Genomic DNA, 14,122 nt, shown 5'->3' with positions numbered 1-14,122 from the left:
ATAACAATAAAAAAACTGTCGAACTTCTTATCTCACATGGCGCTAATATCAATGAAAAAACAAAATATGGAAAGTCCACTCTTTATATTGCGGCAGAGCTTAATAATAAAGAAATAGCCGAACTACTTATCTCACATGGTGCAAATATAAATGAAAAAGATAATTTTGGAAATACTGCTCTTCATATTTCAGCGTCAAAAAATAGTGAAAAAACAGCCAAAGTTCTCATTTCAAATGGTGCAAATATCAATGAAAACAACAATAATGAAAAATCTGCTCTTCATCATGCAGCAGAAAATAATAGTAAAGAAATGGCCGAACTTCTAATCTCACATGGTGCAAATATCAATGAAAAAGATAATTTTGGAAATACCGCTCTTGATCATGCAACAAAACATAACAATAAAATATGGTCGAACTTCTTATCTCACATGGCGCAATATAGATCCAAGGTGATGTGATTTTTGCATCCCTGGGATGGACGATACACCCAAAGTGTCACCTTTTTGGGATAACATGAATTTGAAATATCATGAGAGTTCTGCAAACCATATGCACAATATCTATTCAGCCTGACTTCTTGTATATATGAGTTAGACTTCTTAAATATTGTGCTTGGGGCGATATAAGCATTTCCGAGATTACCATCGTGCTCTATAGTATGCTACTTCTCCCTGGTTCTAGCTCAGTTCCAAGGATATTGGCGTTCAAGGATTTGGCAAGGTCCTTCCGAAGTCTCTCATTCGATGAGAGATTTCGGAAGAATCTTGCCTTAAAGTACTCCAACTCTTGTTCTTTTGTTCCTAAATAGTGAGAAAAGTTATTTGACTACTTAAGGTAGAGATTATCCGAGGTCCCTCATTTGATGAGAGGCCTCGGATAATCTCTGCCTTAAAATTGTACACTTGTAGTCCATGAGAGTGTAAGTATACATTGATAGGACAGCTTTCTTCTGAAGTCTTAGATTTGATGAGAACCTCAGAAGAAAACTGTCCTATTTTATAGTAAAAGGAGTTTCAGGAGCTCCAAAGCTCCCTTTCGTAAGGATTAGGAGCTTTGGAGCTCCTGGTTCGTAGATGTGTTTCGCATCTTTCATCAGCAAAGGACATTTACCATCTGGGACTCTGTTGATGGAGACTCAGGAGCTCCAAAGCTCCCTTTAGTAAGGATTAGAAGTTTTGAAGCTCCTGGTTCGTAGACGTGTTTCGCATCTTTCATCAGAAGAGGCCCAAATGGTAAATAGCCTCTGCTGATGAGCTTCAGGAGCTCCAAGGCTCCCTCTCGTAACGATTAGGAGCTTTGTAGCTCCTGAAGGTAAGGTAGGATTGCTCTGATCTCTAATCAGTAGATGCCATGCCTCATTATGAACTCTACTGACAAGAGATCAAGAGCTCCAAGGACTCCCTTTTGAGTTAGTGGCGTTCTCATCATTTAGTAGGATTGCTGATCCTACTAATGAAGTGATCACTTTAGTATACGTTTTGAATAAATTGAATTTTTTTTAGAATTTAGTATTTTTTATAGACATCACATGTATATTATAAATACATAAATATATTCTTTAATTCAAAAAATTCAATTCGGTTTTGGGATGGGTATCCCAGCCCCAAGTATTCAATTTTATTCAATTTTTAAAGAATTTTGGGTTGGGATGCCCAGACCAAAACAAGCTTTATATTTTGATGTGTAGATACGTATGTGTGCATCATTGTTGTGTTATATATTATGTTTTTAATGAAAAAAATCTGATTCAAAAAAAATTATCACTAATTAGTTGATAATATAAAGAAAAAAATAGATAAATTGTATGTTTTGAGAGTATTTATCCACATTCACTCATATGAATTTCATTAAATAGCGTCTTTTTACTCCCAAATTTATTTTGAATTATTGAAATCAAAGAAAAAAAATTAGAAAAATTTCTCGAAATTTTTATTTTCAAAAAAAATTTGGATTTTATATTGAAAACTGACACTGGGAGGACGATAGGGCTGGGATTGGAGATACCCCGCTCACTTGGGAAAAATACGGATCTATATGGCGCAAATATCAATGAAAAAGATTAAAATGAAAAAAAAACAATAGTAAAGAAACAGCCGAGCCTCTCATCTCATAATGCTCTTTTCTTAATTTTTCTTTTAATTTCGAAAATGAATTTCATGAGAAATAAAAATTAATTTTTCATTTACTTTTCCGTATTTGGCTTCCATTGAATGCAGAAATATAGAAAAAAAAAAAAAAAAAAAAAAGGTAGTGGGGCTTCCAGGCACTTCGTGCCTTCTAGCCCTGAAGATGATTATTATAAATGAAGTTCTTATATATACGGGTCTTCCAGGAGCTTTTCACAAATTATATATGTTTTCATGTTTTGTCAAACATGAACGTACATGTTTTGTCAAGACTTCTTCTTCGTAAATGTTTTGTCAAGACTTCTTCGTAAATGTTTTGTCAAACATGAACGTAAATGTTTTGTCAAGACTTCATCGTAATGAGTGTAAAGGACCCAAAAATAATGTTTAGGTGAAGAGGTGAGATCTCACCCGTTTTTTCACCTGTTTTCTCACCCTCTTGAATTTTCATGATTTCATCGTAAATGTTTTGTCAAGACTTCTTCTTCGTAATGAGTGTAAAGGACCCAAAAATATAATTTAGGGTAGAAGGTTAGATCTAACCTCTTTTCTAACCTCTTTTCTACCCTCTTGAATTTTCATGATTTCTTCGTAAATGCTTTGTCACTTTTCTGTCACTTTTCGGGTAAAAACATTTTTATTATTATATATAAATGAATTTTACAAAACCACCGTTACCGTTCTTTGGAAATAAGAGTAGATGTAAAGATATTATATTGAGAGAACTTAAGAAACTACCGAATGGTCTAACATTTGTAGATTTGTTCGGTGGAAGTTTCTATATATCCCATTTGTGTCATATAATATTCCCAGACTCAAAGATTATATGCAATGACTTCGACAACTATATGGACCGTCTCAAACATATTCCAGACACAAACAATATATTGAAAGAGTTAAAAGAAAAGATTCAGATAGGTAAGATGGAACGTATACCATTAGATAAGAAAAATATTGTGAGAGAGGTTTTGAAAAAAGCAGAATATATAGACTGGGATAGTATATCTGCTAGACTATTATATAGTGGTTCTATAAGAGTTCATGACATTGAAACACTTATGTCAAAAGTTTTATATCTTAACTATACAAATGTTTTCAAAGAGGACATAGAAAAATATATTGAGGGTATAGAGTTTGTGAGATGTCATTGGACAGAGTTGTATGAAAAATATAAAGACAAGGAAAATGTTTTCTTTATAGTGGACCCGCCGTTCTATAACACATGGGATTTTCAATACCAAGTAGACTGGACTTTGAGAGACTCTTTAGAAACTTTAGACGTTATACATAACCATCCATGCTTTTACTTTACATCCGATAAAAGTGGTTTGGAAACCGTTATGAGATGGTTAGAGGACATACATGACTATGAGTTTATATATGACAAGATAGAATATGAGAGAGGTCCTATAAACTGGAGAAAGTGTCACAATAAAGAAATTTTATTAGTAAGTAAATGTGGTTTGAAATAGGACTACTTGTTTTAGGTTTTTTCCATTGTGTCATTTATTTATTTGACGTGGCAGAAAAGTACAGAGAATATGAAGATGAACCAATGCCTGCAAATGTTCAGTATATGTACTCGTAAGAGATATTTTTATCTAATATTAAATGGACGCACAGAACTTAGCGAATGCACAGCAACCTGGACAACCAAACCCAGAGAATATTCCAAATGAAGTTAGAATACAAACTGCAATGGCAAACTATGGTCAAGTGCCAACAGATGTACAAATGCAAACTGCCATGTCAAATGACGCTGCGTTAGGTTTGCCACCATGGTATGCAAATATGAGATGGAAAGAGTTTTATACAAACCCTGAGGTGGGATATAAACAACTTTATGCAGATGACGCGAACACAGGAGTTGACCCAGAATATGTTTTCTACCAGAGGAGAAACAGAATGTATGAGCTCCAGTTAAAGAATGCTATGGAACTCAACAGGAAACGTAAGAGACTAGGCGGACATTAGATTTTTACATATAGTAAAATGGGTTTCTTCAGTAAGATAGGAAACTTCTTTCGAAATGTTGGAAGAGGTATATGGAATGGAATAAAAACCGTAGGAAGAGGAATTTGGAACGGTGTCAAAAATATTGGTAAAAGGGTAGGTCAGTTCGTTGGTATTATACCTAAAGACCCTGAACCAGAAGAACAAGCTCCTGTTATACAACAGCCTGAACCTGCACCACAGTCTAGTTGGCAACCAAATCCAACACTCAACCGTATTAAAAAATTATATTTTTACCGTTCGATAGTAGTTGTATATGAAACTAAGTTCTAAGTAAAACGCATGGTATAATGGAATTATTCTTTTCTTCCATCTGTAATAAACCATACTTGAAAGTCTGAAATACTTCCACTTGGTGGTTCGTATAACTTTGTAGGGTTTTTCGTAAAAGTCATTTGCCAAGCATAAGAAAGAGTTTTGGGCGCCAGAAAATGAAGCATGAACAATAATAGCAGCTGGGTCGAAAACATCTTTAAATAAATATGGTTCATCTCTTGCATATCGACTGTAAATATTTGCTAAAGGAAGTTCGACTTTCTGATTTAACATTCTTTGCAAATAATACCATGACATTGTAGTGAATTCTGTATATATTTGTTCGTCTTATTTGGATTGTTTTCGTAGATTTGAAATGACACTTGTGAATTTTGTTGTCATATACAATTCTCACATAAAGTGTGCTCTCGGTATTTGCATATTCATCAGCATATTTTGCATAACATGAATTTATTTTATCTTCTATATTTTTAACGCAGTCTGTAGAGAAGATGAAAGGTCAACTTGTATTAGCTCAATTTCTTCCCACATTTTCGTTTCCCTTCAGATATATAATCTATATGAAACCTTACAATAAATGGAAAACTTTTATCTTCTACAGACACAAACTTCATTCTACGAAAGCCCAATAGCTTTTGTGACAGATGGGTCTCTTAACCATCTTAATGGGTAGTCAAAACGATAGCCTTCATGCTTTACGGTCTCTGTCTCAAACTTTTGACCGACATTAGTAAAAAGTTCATCTAATGGTTTAGTTGTAGCAACTCTTGAATTTTCTTTTTCTATTGAAGCATATTTTATCTACAATAAAAATGTCAAATGAAACAGCGTCTATGAGAGAAATACAACACAACCGACAACTCAATTATGCAAGCTCTAAATAAGAACACAACAAACTTTTCAAACTATTCTAAGATATCTGAGTCATTGAAAGAAGGAAACTTAAAACTGACATTAAACCCAATGACAGATGAGTTTCTATTTCAAGACAAGAAGAACAATACTGTCTGTATAATCCAACAAAAGGAACTTTAAACGAGAAACCTATAAATGAACTTCTTTTGAAAGCAGATGTTGACAACAAAGCTGACAAAGAATATGTAGACGATGCAATAGCAAAAGAAGAAGAAAGAGCTAACAATGCTTATGCAACAAAAGAACATACTCATCCTGAACTAGCAGACAAAAATATGTTGACAATAAAATGTCAAGTGAAGTGACAAGAGCTGAAACGAATATTCTAAAAAGACTCATATACATTCTATATCTGAAATAAAGACTTAAACGTTAGCCTTGAAAAGAAAGCAGATAAGGAATATGTGGCTAGTAAGTTAGAGAAGAAAGCGGATAAGGAATATGTGGATGAAAAAGATAACGAAATGAAAGAAAGGGTTGACTGGTACCATGAATGGACATCGAAGACTTTTAAAGTTAAAGCCGATACAGGATGGGTTTCAGGATGTTTAGACCTTAAAGCAGATAAAACTTATGTTAACGATGAGTTAGAGAAGAAAGCAAATAAGAACCATAACATACAAGTTTTACAACTGTTGCTATAGAAAGTATTGAAGGAACGGTTGAAGAAACTGGTGGGGATGTATTATATTGTAAACCTCCTAACTTTCCACAAGGTTTAACATCGGATGACGACATAACGACGATGAGAAACATTAGATGTAAAGATGTTTATGTCATGAAGGATGAACATAATATTAAATTCACTGCTCAAGATTTATATGACAAGAAAGCAGACAAAACAGAGCTTCAAACATTAAAGACAGAAATACTTCAAACATTATATCCTATAGGCTCTATTTATACGTCAATGAACTCTACCAGACCAGAATGTACTTGGTTTTGGAACTTGGACTCAAATAGTTGACAGGTTTTTGTATTGTGCAAACTCTTCAAAGGAAACAGGAGGAAGTAAAACGATTTCAGGTGAAAATTTACCTGCGCACAGTCACTACATAGATTTAAGTACATCTCAAGCAGGTTGGCATAAGCATAAATTTTGGGATTGGTCAGCAATGAAAAAAGGTAAAGGATATGATGTTAAAGACAACGTTCAGTTTGCTATAAATTGTTTCTGGGGTGACACTCAGGGAGAGGAAACCATACACATCGCGTTTCGGGATATACGCAAACAACGGGAACAAAGTAAAGACTACATGCCACCTTACATGACAGTTTACGCATGGTATAGAAATGCTTAGTCGTCATTTTCAACTTCTTTAGCATATTCGTCAGGAGTTGTCTTATATTTGTTAGGAACTGTCTTTGAAAGTATACCACCTTGAACTTTGACAAGTTTGAAACGAGGTCTGACAATAGTAGTTTTATCTTCTGCTTGCAGTCTGTACATTTTGCCATGTTTGCCTAAAACTTCATAATATTCTCTTGTATACTTTCTTCTATTTTTTACGAACACGAATGTGAGTACCTGTCGGGTTCCCATTTTGTCATAGTCAATAGTATTTTCATATGGGTCGCGTTTAGGTATTTCTATTTTTACTTTGTCACCTTTCTGAAGTTTGAAGCCCGGCATTCTTTCTTGTTTGTCTCTTTTGACTAAATTATTAAATATATAGTCTTTCTCTAAGTCAGGGTTGTTTTTCATTTCTTCGGGGAGTGGTTTCCCAAACCTTTTTGTTTACGGCTATTGTAAATATTTAAAACTTGTCTCATCTTTGCCATGGAGAAGTGTCTATATTTGTCGTCATATGACATTTCATTTGCTTCACACCTTGTGGTTGGTTTAAGTCTCTTAACATTTTTATACAACCGTCAATGACACCAAGAGCAGAATGGTTTTGGTCGACAATGAAATATTGGTTTACATTTTTTGAACGCAGATAGTTTTTTACATCATCTGATTTGAAAGAACTTTCACAGTCAGATGTCAGTTTTGTTGGATGGTATTTGTCAACGAATATTGTCAAAGCAGTTTTCACATCTAAAATATTTTTGGACCATAATGGTATGGCTTCACAGTATCTTGTGTTTTGACCGACAAATATTAGCCAGTATGAGGTCCATCTTCTCTATACCTCGGAATGTTTTCCAAGATATCCATAAACCAAGCATTTGGTGTTGAACTAAAGATTTTTATCATGAGTGCTTTCTTTGTCGCTTTAGAAACATAGGGGTCCTTGTTTGGATTCGTCATTTTTTTACCCTATAAGAAATGGGTTATTTGGCGCATTAGCAGGAGTTGCATCCAGATTTTTGCCCGCAGTGGGAACAATAGCCAGAGGTGTATTTGGAGTTGGAAGGAAGATTTTGAGTACATTAGGTATACTGAAAGAGAAAGCACAACCTATTATACAAACTGTACAGAAAGGTTGGGATGTAGCACGAGATGCAACAAATCTTATTCCAAATCCTGAAACAAGAGGAAAAGTTCAAGGATGGATGGACAATGTAGGAAGACAAGCAGGAAACTATTATAACAAAGCAAATGACTACTATAACCAAGCAGGACACTATATGGACCAAGGTGAAAGATTCTTTAACAGAGGATATAACCATGCACAACAATGGGTAAACAATAACCAACCTCAACCGCCTCAAACGTGGGGATGTAAAGTTTTTTACTGAGATGAAATGAACAATACAGCATTGAGACAAATGGGTTCAAGATGGATTTGTCGACTTCCAGCAGTTACACAACGTGTTTGTCAAGTTCTTCCTATACCTCAGGAAGTTTTAGACCGACTTAAAAAACAAACAACAACCAGTTGAAAACAAACCAAACTAAAATTTTTTACTGAGATGAAATGACCGAAGAAGTTGAAACGGTAAATTTGACACCACAAACAAAAAGTTCAGAACCATTGTCAAAACCTGTCAAAGAACTTACAGATGAAGAGAAAAATTCAATAATAGAAAGTGCCAGGTCTGGAAATACAAACCCTAACTACAAAGTCACTTTTCATAGAAATGGAACGGCTAGTATCTCAAAAAGAAACAGACTCTCACAAATAAAATATTGAAGTCTGAAGGAGCTTTCGAGACAACAGATGGAAAAGTTTACTTCACTGACCAACAGTTCATTATAGAACATCTCATTGACTTAGAGTCGAAATATTCTAAACTTTACAACAAACACAAAAAGTTGAAAGGAAAACAAAAACAAATGGCATATGATATTTATGAAGATGTTGACGACACAACTGTTCCTGCAGGTGAGGTAAAGTCAAGGAACCGAAAAGTGACGAAAAACCGATAGAAGAAGAGAAACCAAAAAACTGAAGATAAACCAAAACCAAAGTTTAGTTTCCAAACTAAACCAAGTCAACCTTCATTAGCTGGTATGGGTTGGCGTCAAAGACTTATGGCAGCAGGCGGTTATGTTAAGTAAAGAAAAAACATTTTTTATTTTTATAAAAATGCCCCCATATAGAATGGATAGAAAATCTGCTAGAATAAAGCAGAGTTGCAAAGATATGGTTGGAGAGTTTCGAAGAAGTTTAAATATAGGAAGGGAAGACCCATAAAAGTCTATGACAAACTGGCTGGTCTTCGCTACGAAATGGATTTGGAAACAGCACGTGCCAATTATCCAAACAGACTAGAGAGGTTAGAAGAAGAACGTCTTATGGACATGCCTTTCGATGTTAGTGAACCTCAAGTTGAAGGACACGACGGCTTTGCCAGATTCTACTGGAAATGAACGAACAATTGCATCCTTTGAGAAGGAAAAAGGTAGTGCAGAGATGGTCATGCTCCCATGGAAAGAACAAGATATGCATATGAAAAGTATGTGAAGTTAGAAGTCAAATTACATCTGGTCGAACCTTTACAGTAAACTTTGACGAAGGAAAGAAAAAGAAGGCTTCATGGGTGTACTTGCTGCATATTCAAGACGGAAATAAGAAAGGAACAATCTCAGATTGACCATAACGGATTTGGATGGTCACATTTACTATGCAAATGGCAATGAACAAACAGCTGCAAAACTTCTTGACGCTTTCAAGACTACAAAGAGAGAACAAATGGTTGACTCCGACTCAGACATTTTGAATGCAATTGAAGGAATTGCAAGTGTCAAGTTCGAATGGTACCAACCTAACCCTCAAGCAGTCAGACAACATGCTGGATACTTTCCGTTCATAAATAAGTCTGACATTGACTTGACAAGGTATGGAATTTACAATTCAATTGAAACAATTGTCAATGAACCTTGCATTCTTACATGTCTCAGGAACTCTGGTCTTGTTACAGATGAGAAGATGAAGTATCTTGAGTCATGTGTGAAGACAAGGTACATTCTCAGAGGTCAATTGGCAAAAATTGCACCGTTGGCAAATGTCAATATCCGAGTCAACATACCTACAGCTAAAGGTTCTTCACATGACGACTATGTTGTTGAGTTCAATTTACCATGGTTGAAGATTGCAATTGTCCACAACCACTTCATGTTGAACGAAAGTCTTACAAACCCATTGTTCGGAAAAGGCAAGTGCAACATTGTCAGAGCTGTAAACATTCTTTTCGAGAAAGGTTTGTTTGGAACCAATTCCAGATGACAAGCTGACAGAAACTTTTTGTACCAAAAGACGAAACAAACTTTTCACTGTTAGCAAGACCAAAAGTTGTTCCAGACAAAGTTCTAGTACAAAAGAAGTACACAATTCCACAAGGAGTTGGATTGTTCGGATACCAACCTGAACCAGAAGAACTTCCAATGAGGTTGCAAGAACTTCAAGATGCTATAAACAAACTTCCATTGAGACATCCAATTGACGTCAAATTGTATTGGAGAGCATCTGAGTTAGGTCAGAAGGTTTTATATGAAACAGGTTGCTTCGACGATGTTTATGAGATAACAGGAGAAGTTTCTCAGAAGATAAGAGACTCACTTGAATTTCCACAAACTGGACCAATTGGTTGCGACAAGTTCGACTCAGATGAAAAGATATACTATGTGACCTTAACGCTGCATACATGAGGTTTGTCCAATATATTCCGACTGGAATTCCAAACGAAGATGGTGAGTTCCCGGGAAGGAACTATACAGTTGGAAAAGTCATACAACAACTGTATGATATTAGGAAAGCTTCAAACCCCAAACTTGCAATGACACTCAAATTGCTTATGAATTCGACATGGGGATATTCCATTAAGAAACCTCAAGAGATGAAGAGTAAACATTATGAGAAGGTCGACAACTTTGTTGAAAGGTTTTCTCCTTTTGTTTTGAAGTACGAATTCACTCAAGGTCAAAGTGGCTTAGTAACCACATTAAAACCTATTGTCGAACATTGGTCTTACCCTCAGTTCGCAAAGGCAGTCCTTGACAACTACAACAAATTCTTCTCCGAAGTCAAATCCAAAGTGAAGGTTTACTATGAGAACATTGACGCACTCATGACGAACGAAGAAGGGTACAACAAACTCATTGAAATGGGCATGGTCGTGAAAGATGGGTCAATTCAAATTGGACAAAATTTTCACCGAAGTTCATGTCCTCTCCAAGCGTAAGTACTGGGGCATACTTGAAGACGGCACAGAAATAAAAACATTGCATGAAATAAAAAATTTTTTTCGAATTTGAATTAAAATGTGGGAATTCTTGGGAACGGGAAAGGCTTATTTACTTGAGGAACAGGTAAAGGTGGTGGAGGTGGAGGTGGTGGCAACCAGTCCATTTTATATTCCTTCCTAGCTAATTTCCGTTTAATTTCATGGTCGCCCTCGGAGTCTTTGAATCGGACAGGTCGAGTTACACCATTCTTGGTCTCAACTCATATATAACCTGTTTGTCTGTATTTTTCATCGACTATGGCACGAGACACGAAATTGACCAAACGGACAAAAAGTGTCATTTCGGATGGTCACGCAGCCAATCGCATTCGAGCACTTCGAAGAAGCCTTACGTTCCAAGGGAGAGGGTGTCTGGTGCAAGGCAGAGGTCAATGAACTCTACGAGCAGTACATCCTCAATGCCTGGGAGGACAAATCGTCCTTGGATTGGCAATTCTACCAACTCCTCTGGGACGACCTCCTACGCAACTGGGATAACGAAAGAGCCCAATTCAAAGGTCGGGAACTAATTTTGCAAATTACCCTTAATTTAACATACTTATCCAAATAAACACCTAAATTTACTTGGGGTTTCCCCAAAATAAAATTTTTTTTACTCTTAGAACCACTCGAGGTTCTCCTTACGGTTGTTGAGCTTGTCACCGTCAATGTGTCTGACCTTCGTCTTCTTGCCTGGATTTGGAACCCATTGAATTGCGACAAGCTTGCCCATGGAGATTGAACCGCGATTCCGAAGGTTAAGGTTCAAGTGTCCAAGTTGTTGAGGACTGGGGTAAGAACCTTGCCTGTCGCCTTGTTGCGGATTTGGTATGGGTAGGGTTGGGAAATTTCGTAACGTCATCGGCAACAAGGGTTGCCATGTAGCGGCTTCGGAACTTCTTCGTGTCTCTTCTTCCTCTTCTTCCTCTTCTTCCTCTTTTCCTCGACAATTCCTTCTTCAATTTGGTACTCACGAAGTACGGTGTTGCATGTTCTGTCCTTTCCGAGTACCTTCCAGATGGCGTCTATCTCTTCGAAGAAACGGTAGATATGAGTCTGGCAAGGTCTCGGTTTCTCTCTCGTAATTGCGCAAGGTTTCCGTGAAATCGTTCAGGCATTTCTCATTGGAAGCTTGGTTCATGAGGACATCGGCTTTGAGATTGGTCATCTCTGTCATAAGACTACTTTGGAGAGTCTTAATGGTGTTTGTCAGATGAGCTTTCAATTGGGCAATTTGAATTTGAACTGGGCGCTTGTCTGGCAACCTTGAAAGGACATCTGCTATTGTGTTCGGCTTCGGTGCTTGTTCGGACATCGAAAAAATGAAGTGGTTTGAGAATGGCGGTTTTACTTCAAAAAGCTTGTTATGACAGTTATGTCATACAACAAGTTTAAATAATATCTTGTTCTTCTTCTGAACGTTTGTTGTCTCTTCCGATAAAAGTTTGAACATGAGAACCAAAAACGTTTTTTGAGATTGCGGAAGAGTTCAGGCAAACGTTCATATCCGGATATGTTGGGAGCAGTTCGAAACATCTGAGCTGACTTTCGGACAAAATTGGGACAATGTCAAAAATTCATCTTTGGTCGGACTGCTTGAAGGTAAGTCCCTTACATGTAAGTAGCTCTGGTAAAGTCTTCTCATTTCTGCTAACTTTTGGAGTATAGCTTCGTAGTTTAGAAGTTTTAATTTTAATTGGTCTTATTCCACTCTTGACATCTAAACGGTAACTATCCATGAGGTCAAGAGTAGCTTTGGTAGCTTTAAGTGGAGCTATCTGTTCTTGACTTGTGCAATTTTGGTTGCAATTGTGGTTTGAGCTCCTTCAAGTTCGCCGTCTATGTCGTTCTCAACACCTTCAACCTGCTTGAAACTCTTCATCGGTCCATTGAGATTGGTGTGGGACGAATTTAACTTGCTTCATTCAAAAAATGAAAAAAAATGTTTTTAACTCAAAACGTTAAGGTTGACTGAACTGGTTGGATGTCGCCTTCACAGGTTATGTAGAACGGCTGACCGAGAAGTGAAGGAGAGACTGAATTGCCAATTTCATATGGGGTAGGGGGTTCTCCTTGTTTGGTATTTTTATCCAAGGACGTTTGTTTTAGGAACTTAACAAGAGTTCTCTTTTGGCGTCCTTTATGTCGTCGAAAGGAGTTTTTTCTGGTATTTGAATTGGAATTCCAGTCGAAGTCTCGAGATTCAAGGCAGCCCTTCCAGAAATAGGGTGAACTTGACCTTGGGCTTCATTACCCTGCGCAAGTACTGCTTAACAACTTCATTTATCTCTATAAGGTAAATTGCCTCGTCAAATCCTTCTGGTATTCCGAGTCCTTCCATCCGACAGGAAAATATTTTTCCCGACAACTTGAAAAAATTTTCCGGACAAAGGGAAAAATTTTTCCCGACGACAGGAAGAACTCTTCCAGTTGTCCGTCCGTAAACCATTCAAATTTTTCGAAAATTGAGAACTTTTTGGTCGAACTTCAGAAAAAGTTTTTCCTTCCGACAGAAAAAGTTTTTTCTTCCGACAGAAAAAGTTTTTTCTTCCGACAGAAAAAGTTTTTCTTCCGACAGAAAAATATTTTCCATCCCACAGGACACAAACGAATGTCCGACGTCCCACCAACCGAGTCCATTCCCAAACCAGAGGAACCTAAAGCACCACCGCCCTGCACCTCAGTTCCAGCAAGTACCTCCGATTTACTACCAATTTCCACCTCAAGGTTACTACCCACCACAAGGCTTCCCGAACTACCCTCCTCAGCCTATGCCTTACTTCCCCAACCCTTGGATGTTTAGCAAAACCCTGCCCCACAATTCCAATCTCAATCCAAGAGAGACCAAGAGTTCGAAGAAGGTCTGAACCGCTTACGCAAAGAGTATGCTACAGCCCCATGGAAGACGACAGGCTTTCAGTCTCTTCCCTCAAATCGACCGATTCGACTCGTACCACAGATTCGGTTCGTGACCGTGAAGACTACCTCAAGCAGTCTGAGAGACTCTTCATCCTACAATCATTTACAGTTGGAGCTCTCAAGAACATGCGCAATTACGAAGGTCAGACACCAGCTGGAGACCGCAAAACAGACGTACTCGCAAGAGCCGTCCAGCTCGTCAAAACAAAGACTGAGATAGTCGACTTCATTCTTGCAGCTTGCCCATACAAGTAAAA

General features: G+C 37.2%; 3 protein-coding genes and 5 pseudogenes across 8 annotated transcripts, besides 2 other annotated features; 6 read left to right on the top strand and 2 right to left on the bottom strand.

The window, feature by feature from the left end:
* Positions 1-440: 440 nt before the first annotated feature.
* Positions 441-2,038: a mobile genetic element.
* Positions 2,039-2,219: 181 nt separating this feature from the next.
* Positions 2,220-14,122: part of a mobile genetic element that runs on past the window's edge.
* TVAGG3_0511930 (uncharacterized protein) lies at positions 3,741-4,103 on the top strand (the record flags this gene model as incomplete). The annotated part of the gene is made up of 1 exon (XM_001302364.1): positions 3,741-4,103. One exon carries the CDS (start codon positions 3,741-3,743, stop codon positions 4,101-4,103), a length of 363 nt encoding a protein of 120 aa, XP_001302365.1.
* On the top strand, positions 5,231-6,103 carry TVAGG3_0511920 (annotated as a pseudogene). The gene has a single exon. A coding segment is annotated over exon 1 (873 nt).
* Positions 8,198-8,781, top strand: TVAGG3_0511910 (annotated as a pseudogene). The gene has a single exon. A coding segment is annotated over exon 1 (584 nt).
* Positions 9,839-10,676, top strand: TVAGG3_0511900 (annotated as a pseudogene). Its single transcript has one exon. A coding segment is annotated over exon 1 (838 nt).
* On the top strand, positions 11,254-11,517 carry TVAGG3_0511890 (uncharacterized protein; the record flags this gene model as incomplete). Its single annotated transcript, XM_051236977.1, has 1 exon — positions 11,254-11,517. The coding sequence occupies one exon, from the start codon at positions 11,254-11,256 to the stop codon at positions 11,515-11,517; it is 264 nt and encodes an 87-aa protein (XP_051094801.1).
* TVAGG3_0511880 lies at positions 11,566-12,261 on the bottom strand (annotated as a pseudogene). The gene has a single exon. A coding segment is annotated over exon 1 (696 nt).
* Positions 13,060-13,287, bottom strand: TVAGG3_0511870 (annotated as a pseudogene). Its single transcript has one exon. A coding segment is annotated over exon 1 (228 nt).
* TVAGG3_0511860 (uncharacterized protein) lies at positions 13,845-14,120 on the top strand (the record flags this gene model as incomplete). Its single annotated transcript, XM_051236976.1, has 1 exon — positions 13,845-14,120. The coding sequence occupies one exon, from the start codon at positions 13,845-13,847 to the stop codon at positions 14,118-14,120; it is 276 nt and encodes a 91-aa protein (XP_051094800.1).

This window comes from Trichomonas vaginalis, chromosome II (assembly GCF_026262505.1).
Source record: "Trichomonas vaginalis G3 chromosome II, whole genome shotgun sequence".
Taxonomy (NCBI): Eukaryota; Parabasalia; order Trichomonadida; family Trichomonadidae; genus Trichomonas; species Trichomonas vaginalis.
Note: the sequence above shows the minus strand (reverse complement) of the source record. Positions and strands in the feature narration are given on the sequence as shown.